The sequence below is a fragment of the Monodon monoceros genome, unplaced genomic scaffold (assembly GCF_005190385.1).
Source record: "Monodon monoceros isolate NGI ecotype Baffin Bay Population unplaced genomic scaffold, NGI_Narwhal_1 Super_Scaffold_14, whole genome shotgun sequence".
In the NCBI taxonomy this organism is placed as follows: Eukaryota; Metazoa; Chordata; class Mammalia; order Artiodactyla; family Monodontidae; genus Monodon; species Monodon monoceros.
In genome coordinates, this window is record NW_021703770.1 from 37,157,385 (window position 1) to 37,177,519 (window position 20,135).

The window sequence follows — 20,135 nt, forward strand, 5'->3', positions numbered from 1 at the left end:
CACACACACACACACACACACACACACACACACACACACACACACACTTGGAACGAATGACAATGCAACATCAGCAGCAAGTATCTCTAAATAGTTGATGTCTTTGGATGATGTTTCAATACGCATGTAATACAGGGAAAAAAAGTTACTCTGTTTTAAAAATCTGTTAGGGTTTTCATCAGATTTTCTTTACGCTGTCACACTCCATTTAGAACCTAGGTTAGGTCCTGAATGTAAGCTCCCTGAGGGACTGAACTTCACCTACAGGTGTGCTGGATGTCTCTGGAACTTCAGTTGCTAAATGGCATGGTGAGATGTTGATGGTGTTGAAGCAGAAGAAGCACTTATCTGAGACACTGAAGAGTATCTCACATTTAATATTGGGGGTTAAACTGGGTAACCTCTGCTTTCTTTCAAATCAGTTAAATAATTGTAAATTCAGATACAGCATTTGTATCTGTAATGAGACAATAAATTGTCACCATGTGTTAGTTTTCTTTGGGACAATAAAATTAGACCCTGGTAGACAGCAAGCAGCCGCTTTGTGGGGTCTTTCTGGTGTGAAAGTAATGTAAAATGTGGTTAAGCCCATCACGATATGTTGTCCCAAACTCACCATCAATTTCACGGGGAATTCATATAACTCATTTTCTGATTTATTTCAAGAAGCAAGGTCTCCAAGTTCTACATGGGAATTATTTTTTGATTTCCTAATATTTTTTTAAAAAACAGTTTCTACACCCTCTTTGTGTAACTTGCCAATTAACTCCTCTCAATTTAAATCAGAAAAGGAATGTTAAAAATGAAAGACACACAAAAACAAAACTGCACTGAGAGGCACTTAATGTAGGGTTAAGAAATAACCCAAGAAATTCAGAGGCTAAAGTGGTTTTATATGTCCACGATAAAAGATTACTCACCCAAACACCCAGCACTGGGTTCCCACACGCTTGCACTGTGTGTCGGTGAGGTAAGCATAGTACTGTCTGAAAGAACAAAGGTGGAATTCACTGAGAGCTTCTGGAAGACCAGCAAGTCAATATAGAATTAAATCACTTTGACAGCGTGAGTATAAAAAATGTCTGCCTTGTTCCACATACTTGGGCTGCCTGGTCTAGTTCTATTTAAGGGAGTAGGAAGTCAGTGCCTGTTGAAACCTTCCTGTAAGAGGCTAAGAATTTGGATTGGGTTGGAGGGGGATGGTTATTGGAGCCAGATTATTGGCAAAGGCAGTCTTGATTCAGACACAGACTCCCACAGCCTTGAGCCAAAGCCACCCCAGGTGGGTGCCTCAGCTTCCCTCCATGGAGGTGATTCCAGGAGGTCTCCTGCATGGTCACTGTCTCCTCTGGCTCTTTCCAGGATAAAGGTTGCTGATCGTAACCAGGCAATAAATATATACATTTGTGGCTCTCAGAAACTGGAATGGGACTGTAGCTGCACCTCACTGTCACTGAGGCCAATAACTTTGAATGTTACTGACATGATCAGAAAAGAGGCGATGACATGGAGGTGAGAGGCTCAGTGCAGCAACCATGCAACAGAAATACAGTATGAGCCTTAAATGCAATTTAAAGTTTTCTAATAACCGTGTTAAAAAAGTAAAAAGGAACAGATGAAATTCATTTTAATAATTTATTTATATATAATCCAATGTATTGAAAACATTATAAAGAAGCATTTTATATTGTGTTTGCACTAAGCCTTCAAGGTCTACACGTACAGCACATTTCAGGGTGACTGGCCACACTCCCAGTGCCCAGTAGCCACGCATGGGAGAGGCTGCCTGTGGGACAGTGGAGGCTTAGAGTCTCATTACTGCCCCTAAAACTTAACTCATCGTCTTCTGGGGGGGAGGTGTGGAGGTGGGTCACAGACTCCTTTGAGGGTTTGATGAAAGCTATGATAAAGGCACATAAAACATGCACACAGAATTTTGCATTAAACTTTGGGGGGGTTCATGGATGCCTAAAGCTCATCCATAAACTATCACCTCTGTACCCCAAAGTGAAGAATTGTAACTATAAAGAATTCAGGTTTTCCTCTAACTTCACATTTTCATTACTTAATTTGCTTTTGCCAGTTCAGCTACTTTACTAATGGTGTCCATGTCCTACACTGCACATTATATTATTAGATTAAAAGAATGTTCACTCAAATATCTTCTCAAAGTAGAGTCATGTGAAAGTCTAAAAAGGAGATCTGAAAACGGAGAGCTGGTATGTATGTATGATTTATACTGAAGCCTATGAGCTTTCTCTTCCTTTTAGGGCCTGGCATTTGCTAACTGGGACCTAAAACCCATCGGAGTACTTCCATCTTTCCAAGAAGCTTGTCAAACCATCTCCTTACATATGAATAGCCTCAAGTGGTGTAGGAGCACAGAAAGTGGCTAAGTTTTAAACAAAACAGAATTGTGTGGAAACCCTAGGGTTTGGCAAAAATTTTAAGGAGCTCTCTAGAAGTCTGAACACTGGATTTTTAGTCTCTGGTCTAATCTCTAGTTTTTGTTGTGAAATGTTTAACAATATTAAAATTTTCATGATAAATCACATGTGATTTGCTGTTCTGTTTTATAAGACATTTCTTTCCCCACTTATTGACTTTGTTGATTGCTCGTAATTTTATGAAGAAACTGCTGCTAATCTTTCCTGAAAATAACTGGCACCCTCAAATTAAATCAAATTTTAAATACAGTAGGGAGGCTCCAACCCACCAAAGGAAAATTGCATGCATGAGATAACTACTTCGACGGACCACTGGTCTATAAAGTGACAAAAGGCTGCGGTTTACCAGCTGTTACTTTCCTGTATATATATATAAAATAAATATATTTGTAATAACGAATGAGGACAAGAAAAGGTGCTAGCTGGGGGTGAGGGCTATGTCTGACTAAGGAAAACACCCACTCTACGTGGCAAGTGAGACCTTCTACTTGTGTAGTTCACAAGTACATTACAAATAATGAATTAAGTTATCCTACAGCTTCTAAAGAGCAAACTCTTTTATCTGCTTGGTTTGTATTTATATCAGCTGTGCAGAGATCTTGGGTGTTTCTACTGATCAATGCCGGTCCTCCATACTAGATATAAAACCCCAATGCCGGGCTTCCCTGGTGGCGCAGTGGTTGAGAGTCCCCCTGCCGATGCAGGGGACATGGGTTCGTGTCCCGGTCCGGGAAGATCCCACATGCCGCGGAGTGGCTGGGCCTGTGAGCCATGGCCGCTGAGCCTGCGCGTCCGGAGCCTGTGCTCCGCAACGGGAGAGGCCACAACAGTGAGAGGCCCGCGTACCATAAAAAAACAAAAAAAACCCAAAAAAACAAAACAAAACCCCAATGCCATTTCCAAATAGGAACAATGAAACAAATGAAAGTGTTTTGCTTTGAAGTCCACTGGAATCGGTCCACGTTGGGGACAGTCTCTGAACACCGCCTCATCTCTAAGACCTACATGAGTCATGAATCCAGCGGAAGGAGGGCATGGACACCCATCCTTGTCCCTGTTGTCCTGGAGGACCACAGGAAGGACATCTTTTTTTTTTTTTTTTTTTTTTTTTTTTGCGGTACGCAGGCCTCTCACTGCTGTGGCCTCTCCCGTTGCAGAGCACAGGCTCCAGACACGCAGACTCAGTGGCCATGGCTCACGGGCCCAGACGCTCCACGGCATGTGGGATCTTCCCGGACTGGGACACGAAGCCGTGTCCCCTGCGTCGGCAGGCGGACTGTCAACCACTGCGCCACCAGGGAAGCCCAGGAAGGACATTTTTAAAAGGAAATTAACTTAATTGGCTCTAAAAGAACTAATAAAGTCTCATTCTAAAAATAACATAATTTATTACTTCAATCCACCATAAAAATGTTTGTTAGTTTTCAATAATCTCAGGAAGAAAACCTTAGCATTTCTGTTACTCATTTTGTTTTAAGTAGGATGCTACGGGGGAGAAAAGGACAGCAGTGAAGATCGTAAAGGGGTTTGAAAATAATGGTGCGGTGCTGGCCTTCATGTTACTGAGGTCTGAGAAGCAAAACGTTTTCTTCATATTCTGGATGTATAAGTCTCTTTTTTTCCCCCTGGATGTATAATTTTTCAGAATGACATTTTCACGGAAAATCTGCTAGCTTATGTGACTTCCTTTATGCTACATAGGTGAATACAAAGCAGGTAATCATGCTCAATTGACGGTCATGCTAACACAGAATTACCTCACTGTGGGAGCCGTGATGCCACCAATAAAGAGAATTCTACACCAACTTAACGGATGACTGGCTTGGAACACAAAGATATGTTTCAGGAAGAAGGTATTCAACTCAGTCAGCTGCAAAAGAAGGAGGCGTGAGTCAACCTGGTGCTTCGTGCTAAGTCATGAACATCTATTCCTTCAATGGACATTCTACAGCTAAAAATAACTGGTATGTTCAAAGCATTTCCAGAAGACATACCGGGTCTCTAAGGGTTGCTGCTTAAGCCCGGTAATAACCAGTACAACACAGGCACCAACCAAGCAGGGATCCAGGGGAGGTGCTGGGTGTTGAGAGGGGCACAGGGGGCATCAGCCATCTGTTGTGTTTCCAGATTCACGTGACTGTCACCTGGCTCACGTGTGTGAGCTGCTGGGACAGTCGGGGGAGAGATGCTTTAAGAACGAAATGATGACAACGAATCTGTACCATGGAACACCTCCGCAGCCCGGCAGAAATTAGGCCAGGTTGAAAAGTCTGACAGCAGGAAAGTAGGCTCTTCAATAACCAAAAGAAGCTTGAGGCGTGTGTGCGTGACTGAGAGATGACTGTGGACTCGGTCAGCTCGTGCCAGGGACCGAGCAGATCCTCAACCGAAGGCAGCTCTTAAAAGTGGGTGTGGGGTTGGTCCAGGCTTCACCTGGCAGTGGGACTGCTCCCTGAGGGTAGCGCCCAGTACCGCTCATCCCATGACCAGTCCTGGCAGCACAAAAGAGATGCCCACCGGGAAATCTGTGCTTAACGCCCAGAGGCCACTGCATTTCCCCTCCAGATTAAGCAAGGGGCAGAGATTAGGAAAGGTCACTGCTTTAAGAGCACATCACGTGGACCAGCAGGTTCATTTCAGTGACATGAAATGTGCGTCTTTCCCCACAGTGCTGAGTTTAAGGATATAAAATAAAAATGGTTCACTCATCACCACATAAGGAAAGCTGATCACTGCACCGTGCTCACCATCAAGGGGAAAGTGGGCCCAGTGGAATTCTGCCGTTCTAGGAGCACATTCCACTCTCTCTCCTGGGCAAATCCAAATTCCTCCTAGGTCCTCGTAATAAAAGAAAACCTCTACCTTCCCTGGCATTGCCCCATAAGGTAAAACTTAATCACACTCCATTTACATACACACTGACTTCTCCAAACCATGGAGAGTATATAACTATTCACGAACACTTCTGTAGCCATAAACTCCATTTCTTGACATGGGCATTATTATTCTCCCTCTGTGGACAAGGACAGTCTACCTTTAAAGTGACACATGCCCATTTTCTCCTTATGTTGGGAGTATTTCGTGCATATGTGTTCAAAATATGTCTGATGATTCTGAAAGACCCTTCTGGTGAAAGCTGGTTTCCCTCAGCTAGTCTCCCAAAGTTGTGAAACAATTAACCTGGGGACAGGAGGGACAATAAAAAAACGGCTGCCTCTGGAAAACAGAGTTGTTGGGTAATCCTTTTCCAAGACCCCTGGCTGTCTGAATCACTTCAGTCTGCTTGGAGTGAGAGCCTCTCTCCACCGCCGACACCACTCTGGAGCACCCAGGTCCCCAAAGGGCTCCAGTCCCCACAGGTAGCAGAGGGCTTCTGTATTTAGCGTTCTACAAATTACCCAAAGTGGTAACAGCTGAGGCACAATTTTAAAACTCAAATACTGAATTTGGACTGTAAGAAAAAGCCTTACGTTTGTTGCTGTGGTCCTGAAAACGATCATTCGAGAAGGTAATCCAATGCCTAACTCACTGGGTGATAGATGCCGAGCACAAGGTTTTTACAGGGAATTTTAATCTGTTTCCAATTTGTAATTCAAAGATCCATATTTTAAAACGTCTTCACGATGAAGCAAGACCTTAGGCATAACAGCATCACTTTAATTCTGTATGTCAGCTGCAGACTATTACATCTTCTAAAGCATCGAGCTGATAAGGAATGTCAACTAGCATGAACCCTAAGTTCCTGGATGGTTTTTATTTTGTTTTCCCCTACTTTTGAGCATTTGAAGAGATACCTGCCAGATGATCATGAAAAGGTATATTCCAGCCACTCTCTGAAATGAAGATTTGGGGTCAAACCACCGAACATAGGTCCAGCTAGCAGGAGTGAACTGGAGCACGGCTCTTTTGATTTTCCCGGTGGTGGTGTGGATGTCCCTGTGAGAAGAAAACAGCTCCGGTGAAAATCCAGAGAGATAGGAGGGGGAAGAAACAAAAAGCCAAAAAACTGTAAAAAATGCATTGACTATTTTACAACCAATGCTCAGAACAGAAAGATTCCTTTCTATTTGAACGTCTCTCCAACAGCGGCCTCTATTCACAGGTGATGCGCTGAGAGCAGCACGCCAGGTGGGGAGCATCAGTGGACTGGCCACGCCAGCACAGGCCACAGTTTGTGAACTGGTGACAAAAGAAGCTGAGGTACATTAAAGACAGCCATCTGGAACTAGGCCAAGAAGGACACCACTCCCACCCATGCCCCCGCCCCCAGGGCACCCTGGTAAAACAGAGAACATGCTCCATGTGTGAGGTGACCCACAGCATTTCCTCACTCTATAGCTTCCTCAATTAAGTGAACAGTTTGGAGTGACAGTGATTTTTAACCTTTCTTAGTTTCAATCCTAGAAATCACTCAATTTCATATTCTTGTGATAGAAACAAATAGTCCCACGTTTCACAAGTGACAAAACTGAGGCTCCGAGAAAGGGAATGGCTGACTCCGGCTCACTTTGTAAACCTCAGAGTTGGGGGTAGATTCTGGTCCTCTTGTGCTAGACCAGGAGAGCCGAAATCCAAGGTCATAGTATTTAATAAATGGTAAAGATATTTTAGATTCAACAGAGATGTATATCGAGGACCTTTAGGTCATAGACACCGTTTTAAAGTGCTGATGGCATAAGGATAAAAAGGCCAGGCCTTTTATTCTTGGGGAGGGAGGAGGGAGATGGGAAGGGGGAGTAGAAGGAAACCAGGTTTGTTCCTTCACTCACTCACCCACCCATCAACAAGCATGCAGTGAGAAAATCTCCCAGCAAGAAGATTTGAGGCACAAGGGCAACAAAGAAACAGAGACTATCCAAAAATAAACAAGAATGATGAAGAACCTGTATATAAAAAATGGTGAAACTTCACGGAAAGAGGTAGAGGAAGATGGGAATAAACAGAGATACAGTGTGAGGAGAACTGGAATACTTAATGTAGTGAAAAGGTTAATCCAACCTGATCTATATACATTCATATGTTTAATGTAACTTAAGACCAACGGGACTTTTTTGTTCAGTAGTTGCACTTACGTCTTGGGAATTTGACAGGATGATTCTCAAGTTGAATTTGAAGCATAAATGTATGAAAACAGGGAAGCATTATGGAGTGTTTAAGGACCCAGACAGCCTGATGTAAATTCAGACTCTCCTGCTTGCTTGCTGGGTATCCTCAGGCAAATTACTACACTGAAGCCTCAGTACCTTCAACCCTAAAGTGAACAGAATGGCAGTGTCTATCCCTAGGACTGATGTAAGGCTCAAATGAGATACTGCGTATGAAGCTTGCTTGGAGCAACACCCAGCACTGTGACAGATTTTGTTACAGTATATACTGTGTGAAATATATTAAAAAGTGTCCTTTCAAGTCAGCGGCCAAAGAAAGGATTATTCATGAAAGGGATGGGGAAAACCGGTTAATCAAACACAATAACGTTGTGAAATCTACCCCTTACGCCACACAACAAAATAAATTTGAGACAGAATAAGTGACTTATAATTGCCAAGCCTATGGACTTTGTCCTAAGGCCCATGAGAAGCCACCACAGGGAAATGACATGATGGATGTGATGTTCCTAAGATCATTCAAGCAATGGTGGCAGAAGGCTTAGAGGGGTTAACCTGGGGACAAGGGACTAATCAATCCAGCCACGGGAGTCTGAATTCAGGCTGAGGCATATGGATAAAAAGGAGGGGATGGATTTGAGAAACTCGTAAATGATTTAGCATTTTCTGGATCAATGCCTGAAACTGGGCTTATAATCATTTTTGAGTTCCAGTTACTAATGCATAATTTATTCCTTATCATCAGAGAATGTACTCATGTTGCGTGCTACTGAGGCAGTTAAATCTGCATTGTGAGAAACCGTGACTCAGGGCCCGGAGGAAGATGACTCACTTGAAGCTTGCCCAGTGGTAAGTCCTCATCTCTAAAAACCGGCAGACGACCATGCCCAGCCAGATACCACCACCGTTGCACAGCAGGATGTCCAGAATGACTTGGTCCCACCAGCACTCGGCAAAATTGGGCAGAAGATGCATGAAGAAAAGCTGAGAAACACAAGCGATGATGAAAAAACAAACGTGAATAAAAACAAACCTGGGGTACCACACAGAAAGATAACTTTCCTTTTAATAGTACATTCTCTTAGCAAAACTTGTTGACGTCTTAGGTTTTCCTGATGTATTAAAAAAAAATAAAACCAAGGTCTGTAATCAGGTTCTTGTTTATTTTGTGGATGGTTCGCAAATATTGCTAATCCAAACAGCTCCTCTTTTTTTGGACACAGGGCTTTAAAGAAATGATAACCCACCTTGAAAAATACTACCAGTAAATTACCTTGGCTAATGACAACATGACACGGACCCAGAAGAGGGAAGAGAGCAAAGTGTTCCTAACTGTCTACAGAGCACTGGCAGAATCCTCAAAATTAGCAGCTTGAGAATTTAAGCTGTGTATTTTAGAAACGGTCTATAGATATCTGGGAAAAACAGTGAGTAAGTGGTAAATTAGCTTAATAGGAAATCCCACGCTAACTGATTTGCAGTGATAACCTTTTAAGTGCCTACGATGTACAAGGTGGTGAGATAAAATGGATCAAGGTTCTTGATCTTAAGGGCAGAGGCCAGACGCTTATTCAGAACACAAAATCAGGTATGCTGTGGCAAGTGTTACAATGGTGACATAAATTGGGACACTGAGAGATTCATTCGGATAGATGGCAATGGCGGTAGACTTCTGGAAGGAAGACAGGGTGGAGTGGGATCATTAAGGACAGGAATGACTGATTTCAAGAGATGGAGATGAAGGTGAGGACATTCCAGAAAAAGGGCGCAGTGAGATCAAGGGTGGAACAGAAGTCTTTCACGGAAACAGTTTTGTCCAAAACAAAGGACCCGTCGGCTCTATCAAGCAGCATGGGGTGCTCTGTGAAGGCCCGCTTTAAGGTCTGAAATTACAAAGACAACGCCTGACAGTTCTCTGGAAAGAGGCAACCCCATGATTATAAACATCTGAGGTAATACAATAAATGCTACAAGTTAAAACTATTCATGAAAGCGTCGCATAGATTGTAAAAGAATACAAATATTGTACGAGGAGTTTGCCTTCCTGATGTGCCTGCTTCCGAGGAGATACTGAACAGCTCCCGCATGTGACAGCGAGGGGCTGTGTGCTAGCCCCCAGAGGGCCACGTACCACCCGGGACTGCATTCCCAGGTCCAAGCCATGACATGGAGCATTAACTCACACAGGGCAGAGAGAAACTTCTGCAGAAGCCAACGACAGACTTGCTGAAATAATACTGGGTAGGGGATGTGGAGGACATACATCCGCCCGAGGAGCCTTTCTGGAAAGTACCGGATTCGGGGGTGAGACAGCCCAGAGAGAGAGGAGTCGGGGACCTGGAAGGAGCCACATTTGTTCACTCCCTAGGGATTCGGGAGCGTCTGCCTGAATGTATGAGGCAGAGCGCTGGGGTCTGGGACTAGGCAGACATGGGCCCTGCCCTCTTGAGGCATAACGTTTAGCAGAAAAGAAACATCTATCAAGTATTTAAGCTATGCTGAGTGTTTCAGAGGAGAAGAGCCAGGTGCTCTATTTCCAGGTGTACAAACATGAGCCCAGCCAGTACAGGGAGCAGGGCAGAGAGGGAGGAACTCAGAGGCAGGCTCCGTGGGAGGAAAGGACACAGCATCTTTGAAGTGAAGAATGCAAAGCTGGCTGGAGCAGAGGGCAGGTGAAAGGGTTCAAGGAGGCTTGGGAGGTGGGCTGGGCCAGCGAACACCAGGCCTCAGAGGCTGGTTCAGAAGCCACCTGGATTTTGTCTTAAGAGCAATGGACCAACAGGGAAGAGTTTTTAGTAGAAGGAGGTGATTGGGCTGAGGGGTGAAAGGTTCACTTTGGCAAAAGATAGTGTGCAGGGAGGAGATGGGAAATTCAGATGAGAGGGGAGAGCGCAGCAGAGGGATAAACTGGAGAGGTGTTGAGAAAAGAGCCACCAGGAAAAGGGAGTCGCAAGAGGCCCAGTGGGCGGGGGTGGGGGGGTGGGGGGGTGGGTGGGGCAGGGGAGGAAGAAAGGGAGGCTGAGGAAGGCCAAGTGCCCTGCACAGGTCTCATGGCGGTAAGGTCCTGAAGATGCCTGCAAGTTAGAGGGAGCCCGTGGTACGAGGGCAGGACACGGGCCACGTTCCCCGTCAAGCACCTCTGGATCCACTCCTGGCTCTGAGCTCTGGTTCCCATCAGTACACTGGGAATACATACTGCCCTTCTGGGTTATGGTGAAGATTCAGGATGATGTATGAACAGTGCTGGGCACTGTTATGGGTTGAATCGTTCCCCCTCAAAAATCCATACGATGGAAATCCTAAGCTCCGGGACCTTATAATGTGAGCTTATTTGCAAATGCAGTCACTGCAGATGTAATAGTTGAGAAGGGGTCGTACTGGAGGAGGTCGGCCCCTAATCCAACATGACTGGTGTCCTTATGAAAAGAATGCCATGTGAACACATGCAGGGTGAAGGCCACGTGAAGATGGAGGCGGAGACTCTGGTGATCTACAAGCCAAGGAACACCAAAGATGACCAGCAAACCATGAGCAGAGGCCTAAGAGAGGCTTGGGACAGGTTCTGAAGGAACCAACCCTGCCCACACCCTGAACTCGGGCTTCTAGCCTCGGGGCCATGAGAGGAACACTAATAGAAGCGAATATCTAACTGGCATGCTTTGCTAAAGGTTAGAGTCAGGACAACGGCAGGCATGAAGAAATAACTGTGCACACGACCAAATTCTGTCCCCCGGAATGCTTAAGAATAACATAATAACTGAACAATAAAATGAACTAGTTCCCAAAATATCATTTCAGTAATAGTTTTTCAAGAATATATCTCTTTCATTCATTGAATGAGACAAACTTTTGATGACCGTGATATTTAAGCTACACTGGGAATCCATTTTTAAGTGACGCAATGTCCTGGATGGCCTCATAATTCCCAAACACCACAAGTCTATCTAACTGGAAACTAGTTAGTGGGTAAACTACCTATTAACTTCTTAGCAGGTGTCCTCATTGCCACTGAATTATCTTGCTTAGGATTTTAACTTCATTCTTTAGCTTGATTCCATTTGTTTCTCTTTAAGACTTGTGAGACAGAGCAGACCTTAAGTTGACAAGGAGTTTCTCTGTTTTTTGACAAAGGTATAAAATATCCCTTGGGGACTTAAACAGTTTTGTACCACAGGAGCTGCAGAATGGATTACTTGACTCTTAACTGATGGACTACCTTCTTCCTGCATATAAACTGTCCACACTGTAGCATCTAGATAGCAGCCCACACCCCCTTCTTACCTCAGTCAGCTCCCAGGTAATACTGATTGTCCAGCAGAGACCATAACTACGGATCAGCAAGGCCTTCATAGCCCAGCCCCAGAAATGTCCAAAGGCAAATATATCAAAATGGCTGATAATCCTCTCCCAGGTGATAACATGGCAGTTCACAGCATACTCCTGTTTAAAATAATAAGGAAATAATTAGTAATACTCTAGAAATCAACTTGCTCCCAGGATTTGGACAATAAAATGAAAAGAACTGATATGATCTTGATAATTAATATATATCCTACCCAATAAAAAGTTTTGGTAACTGAAGATGCTTGAGGAAAAATGGACAAGTATTAGAGTTTATACACCAGAATTGCTTTGCTCTGAATTGCAAAAGCTTGGTTAAAGTGGGAAGCAAAACCATTTTACAAAGGCTTAACCCATCTTAAAGAAGTGGTATCGGGACTTCCCTGGTGGCTCAGTGGTTAAGAATCCACCTGCCAATGCAGGGGACACGGGTTCGAGCCCTGGTCCAGGGAGATCCTACATGCCATGGAGCAACTAAGCCTATGCGCCACAACTACTGAGCCTGCATGCCACAACTACTGAGCCCGTGTGCCTAGAGCCCGTGCTCCGCAACAAGAGAAGCCACTGCAACGAAGAGTAGCCCCCGCTTGCCGCAACTAGAGAAAGCCTGTATGCAGCAACGAAGACCCAACGCAGCCAAAAATTAAAAAAAAAAGATAAATAAATAAATAAATTTATTTTTTAAAAGGTAGTGGTATTATATAGCCCATGTCACTTGCCCACAGGGCAACTGTGTTAAAGCCATTAACAAAAACATAAATAGAATCCCAACAAATAAAGAATAAATAGAAACCCAATAGGTTCAGAAATTTTAAAACGTACCTCAAAATACGGAGTAAAAAAGAAATCATAATAGGAATTTAAAATATATTCAGTATTAAATGATAATGAAAACATTACACATCAAAATGATGAGATGCAGTTAAGCAGAAGTTAGAGGAAAATACAAAGCCTTAAATGTTTTTATTAGGAAAGAAGGAAAGCTGAAACATCCAACTTCAGAAATTAGAAGAAAACAGAATTACTCTTCCACCCAAAAATGTAGCAAATATTACATAATTTAAATATTAAAACATTATAAAGCTTTGAAGAATTTAGGTTCCACTTCTAATCTTTTCATTTTTAATATATTTTAAAGTAATTTTAAATCAACTTCCTTATACTCCTGTGTTTATTATGAAGTAATTATCACATGACAACATTTCTCAGGAAGCTCTACATTTCACATTCTTTTTTCCCCAAATTAATCTGATAGGAAGGAGTTAAGATTTCAGCCAGCTGACGGAATTCCTATAAAGTATAATATTTTCAAATTTTAGAAGCAATACTTTCTGAGGGAGCCAAAAGAGCACCATGGTGCTCCTCTGTCTCTTCTGAAACCTACCGCATCAGACTTCTGAAGCCTTTCTCAGACCTAATCCATTTTAATTTGCAAAGCTCAAAGGACATTTTTAAAAACTGTATATTTTTGAGAAACATTCTGATGTGGTATTATGATGTGTAAGTGGGAAATCTAGAGAAAAGAGGAAAAAAATCAATAGGGGTGAGTCAAGATAAGCCTTAAAAAGACCAAACTGCACTGCAATGAGATGAAAGTTCTCTTTCCAGGCTCTGGAGCACGTGCCTGTCCCACAAATCACAGACGGACAGAGAGAAACACCCTTGTGCTAAAGCAGTAACATGTTAGGTTAAGGACAGCTTAAAGGTTAAGGAGAGCTTAAGGCTCAGTCAACCCCAAATTCCTCACCCACCCTATCCTCTTATTTACTCCAGAGTGGGCTGCATAGGGTTAGATAAGAAAGGGCTAAGTTCTGTTTTCAGAAATCTGTTCTTAAGGGAATCATGGGTTGAAGACCACTTTGGAGGCCTTTCTACTGCCCTCTAAGAGAATATTTATGTGTTCAACAAATGTAAAGGGACTTTGAAACCCATAAAGAGCCAGAAGTGTCTACTGGCATATAATTATTATGAACAAATCTGCCAATAATCACATCTGGAAAATCCCGAGATCCTGGTGCTGGGAGGGATGCAGGACACCGTGGTCTAATGCAGACAGGGAGCAGCACACGCAGGCACGAACCCCTGGAAGCGGGAGGACAAGGCATGAAATGAGGACACAGAGGTGGGGAAGGCAAGTCTGGGGAGGTGGAAGTAAGCAGTAGGTAAGGACAGATTCTGCCCACCTCCCAACTGGTGGATTGCTGATCTGGGTGGCTCCACCCTCTCCCTGGCTTGCCCGACACTTAACCAAACACCAAGTCCTATTCATTTTACCTCCCCAAGTGTTTTTTCCTCCGTCTATCTCACCACCACTGTTATTTCTTGCTTAGATGCCTGCAGTAGCTTTCTAAAACTATGAAATGTATACATGATGCTCTGATAAGCACCTGACTACCCAGCTCTAGCTGAAGGCTGCAGATTTTAACTGATCTCTCTGTAATCGATTCTCTACATACAAAATGATTTTGCAGATCACAAATCAGACCATTTTGGGTGTGTGTGTGTTTTGGGGGGGCGGTGTCTGGGAAGACAGCCTTCCCAGTGTGGAAGGATCACTGGGCCTCCTGCCCTGCTCTCTCCCTCCTTCCTCCCTGGGGAAGGTGGTGACCTTGGAAGCAGAAAGAACACATGTACTCCACCCTCTTTAGGGTCCTCTCTTTGGAAATTATTTGCCCACAGACAGCACAGGTTCCCATCTGCTCTTTCAACCTTGGAGGAATTTTTGTGAGTCAGGCTCTGCCTTGTGGAAAGAAGGTTGTCCAACGGGACAGGGGAGCAGAGGCCTAATTCAGGGCGGGGGATTAGCACAACCTCGTGGCCCAGGTCTAAAGCCATCTGCTTCACTGAGCTTCAACCAGGAAGAAATCAGCTGATCCTGTGCACCTTTCTTCCCCAGTTTCAACACTGGACTGGAGATGGGCGTAATGTTTACTGACCCGCTAAAGCACCAGTGGAGATCATGTACCTCCTCTGCTTATAAACCTTCAGGGTCTTTTATTTCATTCACAGTGTAATCCTAACTCCTCACCAATGTCTCCCCAGCCTCAGGAACTGCCCTCCTCTGCCTCTAATTCCTACTCTCCTTCACTCTTGACTGATCCCAGCTCCCAAGTTGCGGCTTCCACGCAGGCTGTTCCTTCTTCCTGAATAATGGCCTCGGCCCCCTACTCGCACTTTGCTTGGCTAACTCCCACTCATGTTTTAGTTGTCAACTTAGACATCAGCTCTTACAGAGGCTTTCCCTGACCTCCCAGACTAGACTGGGGTTCTTTTATAAGTTCTAATAGCACCCATATCTTTTTCTTTATCACACTGCACTGTATACTGAAATCATTATACTTTCATTCTTATTTTTTTAGCTGTTTTATTTTAATTTTTTTATTGGAGAATAGTTGCTTTACGATGTTGTTAGTTTCTGCTGTACAGAAACTGCTGTACAGCCATATGTATACATATATCCCCTCTTTCTTTCTTTTTTTTTTTTTTTTTTTTTGCGGTACGCGGGCCTCTCACTGTTGTGGCCTCTCCCGTTGCGGAGCACAGGCTCCGGACGCGCAGGCCCAGCGGCCATGGCTCACGGGCCCAGCCACTCCGTGGCATGTGGGATCTTCCCGGACCGGGGCACGAACCCGTGTCCCCTGCATCAGCAGGCGGACTCTCAACCACTGCGCCACCAGGGAAGCCCTCCTCTCCTTCTTGACCTCACTCTCCTAACCCAATCCCACCCATCCAGGTCGTCAGAGCACAGAGCTGAGCTCCCTGTGCTACACAGCAGGTTCCCACTAGCTATCAATTTTACAAATGGTAGTGTGTATGTGTCAATCCTAATCTCCCAATTCATCTCAGCACCTACTGCCTCAGGCCCCCTGTGTCCACACATCTATTTTCTACATCTGCATCTCTATTCCTGCCCTGCAAATAGGGTCATCTGTACCATTTTTCTAGATTCCACATATATGTGTTAATATATATTTGTTTTTTTCTTTCTGACTTTCTTCACTCTGTATGACAGACTCTAAAAATCACATCTCTAAAAATGACCCAATTTCATTCCTTTCTATGGCTGAGTAATATTCCATACATAGGTACCACATCTTCTTTATCCATTCCCCTGCCGTTGGACATTTAGGTTGCTTCCATGTCCTGGCTATTGTAGATAGTGCTGCAATGAACATTGGGGTACATGTGTCCTTTTGAATAGTGGTTTTCTCAGGGTATATGCCCAGTAGTGGGATTGCTGGGTCATATGGTAGTTCTATTTTTAGTTTTTTAAGGAGCCTCCATACTGTTCTCCACAGTGGCTGTATCACTTGCATCCCTGGGATAAATCCTACTTGATCATGGTATATGACCTTTCTAATGTGTTGTTGGATTCTGTCTGCTAGTATTTTGTTCAGGATTTTTGCATCTATGTTCATCAGTGATACTGGCCTGTAGTTTTCTTTTTTTGTGACATCTTTGTCTGGTTTTGGTATCAGGGTGATGGTGGCCTCGTAGAATGAGTTTGGGAGTGTTTCGCCCTCTGCAACTTTTTGGAAGAGTTTGAGAAGGATGGGTGTTAGCTCTTCTCTAAATGTTTGATAGAATTTGCCTGTGAAGCCATCTGGCCCTGGATGTTTGTTTGTTGGAAGATTTTAAAATATAGTTTCAAGTTCATTACTTGGGATTGGTCTGTTTATATTTTCTATTTCTTCCTGGTTCAGTTTTGGAAGATTGTACCTTTCTAAGAATTTGTCCATTTCTTCCAGGTTGTCCATTTGATTGGCATATAGTTGCTTGTAGTAGTCTCTTATGATCTTTTGTATTTCTGTGGTGTCAGTTGTAATTTCTTCTTTTTCATTTCTAATTTTACTGATTTGAGTCCTGTCCCTTCTTTTCTTGATGAGTCTGGCTAAAGTTTTATCAATTTTGTTTATCTTCTCAAAGAACCAACTTTTAGTTTTATTGATCTTTGCTATTGTTTTCTATCTCATTTATTTCTGCTCTGATATTTATGATTTCTTTCCTTCTACTAACTTTGGGGAGTTTTTTTGTTCTTTTTCTCTAGTTGCTTCAGGTGTAAGGTTAGATTGTTTGAGGTTTTTCTTGTTTCTTGAGGTGAGACTAAATTGCTATAAACTTCTCTCTTAGAACTCTTTTGCTGCGTCCCATACGTTTTGGGTCATCATGTTTTCACTGTCATTTGTTTCTAGGTATTTTTTAAAATTTCCTCTTTGATTTCTTCAGTGATCTCTTGGTTATTTAGTAGCATATTGTTTAGCCTCCATGTGTTTGTGTTTTTTTTTTTACAGTTTTTTTGCTGTAATTGATATCTAGTCTCACAGCATCATGGTTGGAAAAGATGCTTGATACAATTTCAATTTTCTTAAACTTACCAAGGCTTGATTTGTAATCCAAGATGTGATCTATCCTGGAGAATGTTTCGTGTGCACTTAAGAAAGTGTAATCTGCTGCTTTCAGGTGGAATGCCCTGTAAATATCAACTAAGTCTATCTGGTCTATTGCATAATTTAAAGCTTGTATTTCCTTGTTTATTTTCTGTCTGGATAATCTGTCCATTGGTGTAAGTGAGGTGTTAAAGTCCCCCACTATTATTGTGTTACTCTCGAGTTCGTCTTTTATAGTGGTTAGCAGTTGCCTTATGTATTGAGGTGTTCCTATGTTGGGTGCATATATATTTATAATTGTTATATCTTCTTCTTGGATTGATCCCTTGATCATTATGTAGTGTCCTTCCTTGTCTCTTGTAACATTCTTTATTTTAAAGTCTATTTTATCTGATATGAGTATTGTTATTCTAGCTTTCTTTTGATTTCCATTTGCATGGAATATCTTTTTCCATCCCCTCACTTTCAGTCTGTATGTGTCCCTAGGTCTGAAGTGGGTCTCTTGTAGACAGCATATATACGGGTCTTGTTTTTGTATCCATTCAGCAAGCCTGTGTCTTTTGGTTGCAGCATTTAATCCATTCACATTTAAGGTAATTATCGATATGTACGTTCCTATGACCATTTTCTTTATTGTTTTGGGTTTGTTTTTATAGGTCCTTTTCTTCTCTTGTGTTTCCCACTTAGAGAAGTTCCTTTAGCATTTGCTGTAGAGCTGGTTTGGTGGTGCTGAATTCTCTTAGCTTTTGCTTGTCTGTAAAGCTTTTGATTTCTCTGTTGAATCTGAATGAGATCCTTGCTGGGTAGAGTAATCTTGGTTGTAGGTTTTTTCCTTTCATCACTTTAAGTATATCCTGCCACTCCCTCTGGCCTGCAGAATTTCTGCTGAAAAGTCAGCTGATAATCTTATGGCGATTTCCTTGTATGTTATTTGTTGATTTCCCTTGCTGTTTTTAGTATTTTTTCTTTGAATTTAAATTTTGTTAGTTTGATTAATATGTGTCTCAGCCGTGTTTCTCCTTGGGTTTATCCTATATGGGACTCTCTGTGCTTCCTGGACTTGGGTGGCTATTTCCTTCCCCATGTCAGGGAAGTTTTCGATTATAATCTCTTCAAATATTTTCTCAAACCCTTTCTCTTTCTTTTCTTCTTCTGGGGTCCCTGTAATTCAAATGTTGGTGCATTTAACATTGTTCCAGGTATCTCTGAGATTGTCCTCATTTCTTTTCATTCTTTTTTCTTTCTTCTGCTCCTCCACAGTTATTTCCACCATTCTATCTTCAGGCTTACTTATTTGCTCCAGATTTGCTATTATTTTCTGCCTCAGTTATTCTGCTATTGATTCCTTCTAGTGTATTTTTCATTTCAGTTATTGTGTTGTTCATCACTTTTTGTTTGTTCTTTAGCTCTTCTAGGTCCTTGTTAAACATTTCTTGTATTTTCTTGATCCGTGCCTCCATTCTATTTCCGAGATTTGGGATCATCTTTACTATCATTACTCTGAATTCTTTTTCAGGTAGATTGCCTATTTCCTCTTCATTTATTTGGTCTTGTAGGTTTTTACCTTGCTCCTTCTTCTGTAACATATATTTTTGTTGTCTCATTTTTTTTGATGGGTGGGGCTGCATCCTGTTTTGCTGGTTGTTTGGCCTGAGGCATCCAGCACTGGAGTTTGCAGGCAGTTGGGTGGAGCCGGGTTTTGGTGCCGCGATGAGGACCTCCAGGAGAGCTCATACCGAGTAATATTCTCTGGGCCTGAAGTTCTCTGTTAGTCCAGGGGTTTGGACTCAGTGCTCCTCCCAGAGGAGCTCAGGCCTGACCCCCCGCCTGGGAACCAAGACCCCCCGCAAGCCGCACAGTGCCACAAAAAAAACAAGGAATGGGCAACAAACAAAAAGGAGAACAATAACAAAGAATAAAAATAAAATAAAGTTACAAAAATAAAACATATATTAGAAAAAATAAAAATAAGAATGAAACAAGAACAAAACAGGACCACAACAGAAAAAAAAAAAAAAGGCCAGAAGAGGCTCTGGGCGGCAGGGCTTAGGCTCAGGACCTCTGCGGCCAGAGGCGACCCTGGAGGGCAGAGTTTCAGGCCCGGGGCCAAGCAGGCGGGGGAGCCGCTGGCTGTGTTCCCCTCCAATCCCCCAACCCCCCGGAAGGTCTCTCCCTGTCGGCGCTGATTCCCTCACCGTGAGTGGGCCCTTCCGAGCGTGGGAATCCCTCCCCTCCCCCACATTGTGCTTTCTTGATTCTAGGACACATCTTTTTCACATTTAGCATTTTGAGAACTGGGTGGATATTTCAACATATTACAATGTTTGGTGCACATATAATATAAGGTTTCCCTTTTCCCCTTCCCAAAGTCATACTTGTAATTGATGGTGCATCTTACAATTGATGCTGACCTCCTGACCCTACGATCAAGCTTAATGTTATAAAAGAGAGACACCTAGACACCGTGTGGCTCTTAGTGTGATACACAGCACCATATGTGAGCAGCCCTGCCACGGAAACTGGACTGGAATCTGGACCCCATCCAGCCTCTACATCTAACTTCCGTTTACAGAAAATACAGGGGGACAGAGAGATACGTTAATGACACCCTGGAAATGCAAGCTACAAAATCCAGACTCGAGATGCTCCATAAAATAAACAATGTGGCTTCTTTGACAAACAAACCTCGAGGTTGAAAAACGGTATGGAGGACTGCAGATTAAGAGCTGCAACAAAGGCAATATGGGGACCTTGCCTGGATCCTAATTTGTACAAATCAACTGTAAAAAAACTTTACGAGGTGACTGGGGAAATGTGAACGCTGCATACTGTTACCTTTAAGCAACTGAAAACAG

General features: G+C 43.1%; 1 protein-coding gene across 2 annotated transcripts in view; it reads right to left on the reverse strand.

Moving 5' to 3' along the window:
• PTDSS1 (phosphatidylserine synthase 1) overlaps positions 1–20,135 on the reverse strand; it is a 65,047-nt gene that overhangs the window by 15,422 nt on the left and 29,490 nt on the right. For both annotated transcript variants that reach the window (XM_029222904.1, XM_029222903.1), the window contains exons 5-9: positions 11,834–11,992; positions 8,385–8,536; positions 6,242–6,383; positions 4,205–4,317; positions 921–986 (exon numbers count right to left, since the gene is read on the reverse strand). In XM_029222904.1, coding sequence (XP_029078737.1) covers positions 921–986; positions 4,205–4,317; positions 6,242–6,383; positions 8,385–8,536; positions 11,834–11,992 — 632 coding nt within the window. The remainder of the gene's footprint in view (positions 1–920; positions 987–4,204; positions 4,318–6,241; positions 6,384–8,384; positions 8,537–11,833; positions 11,993–20,135) is intronic.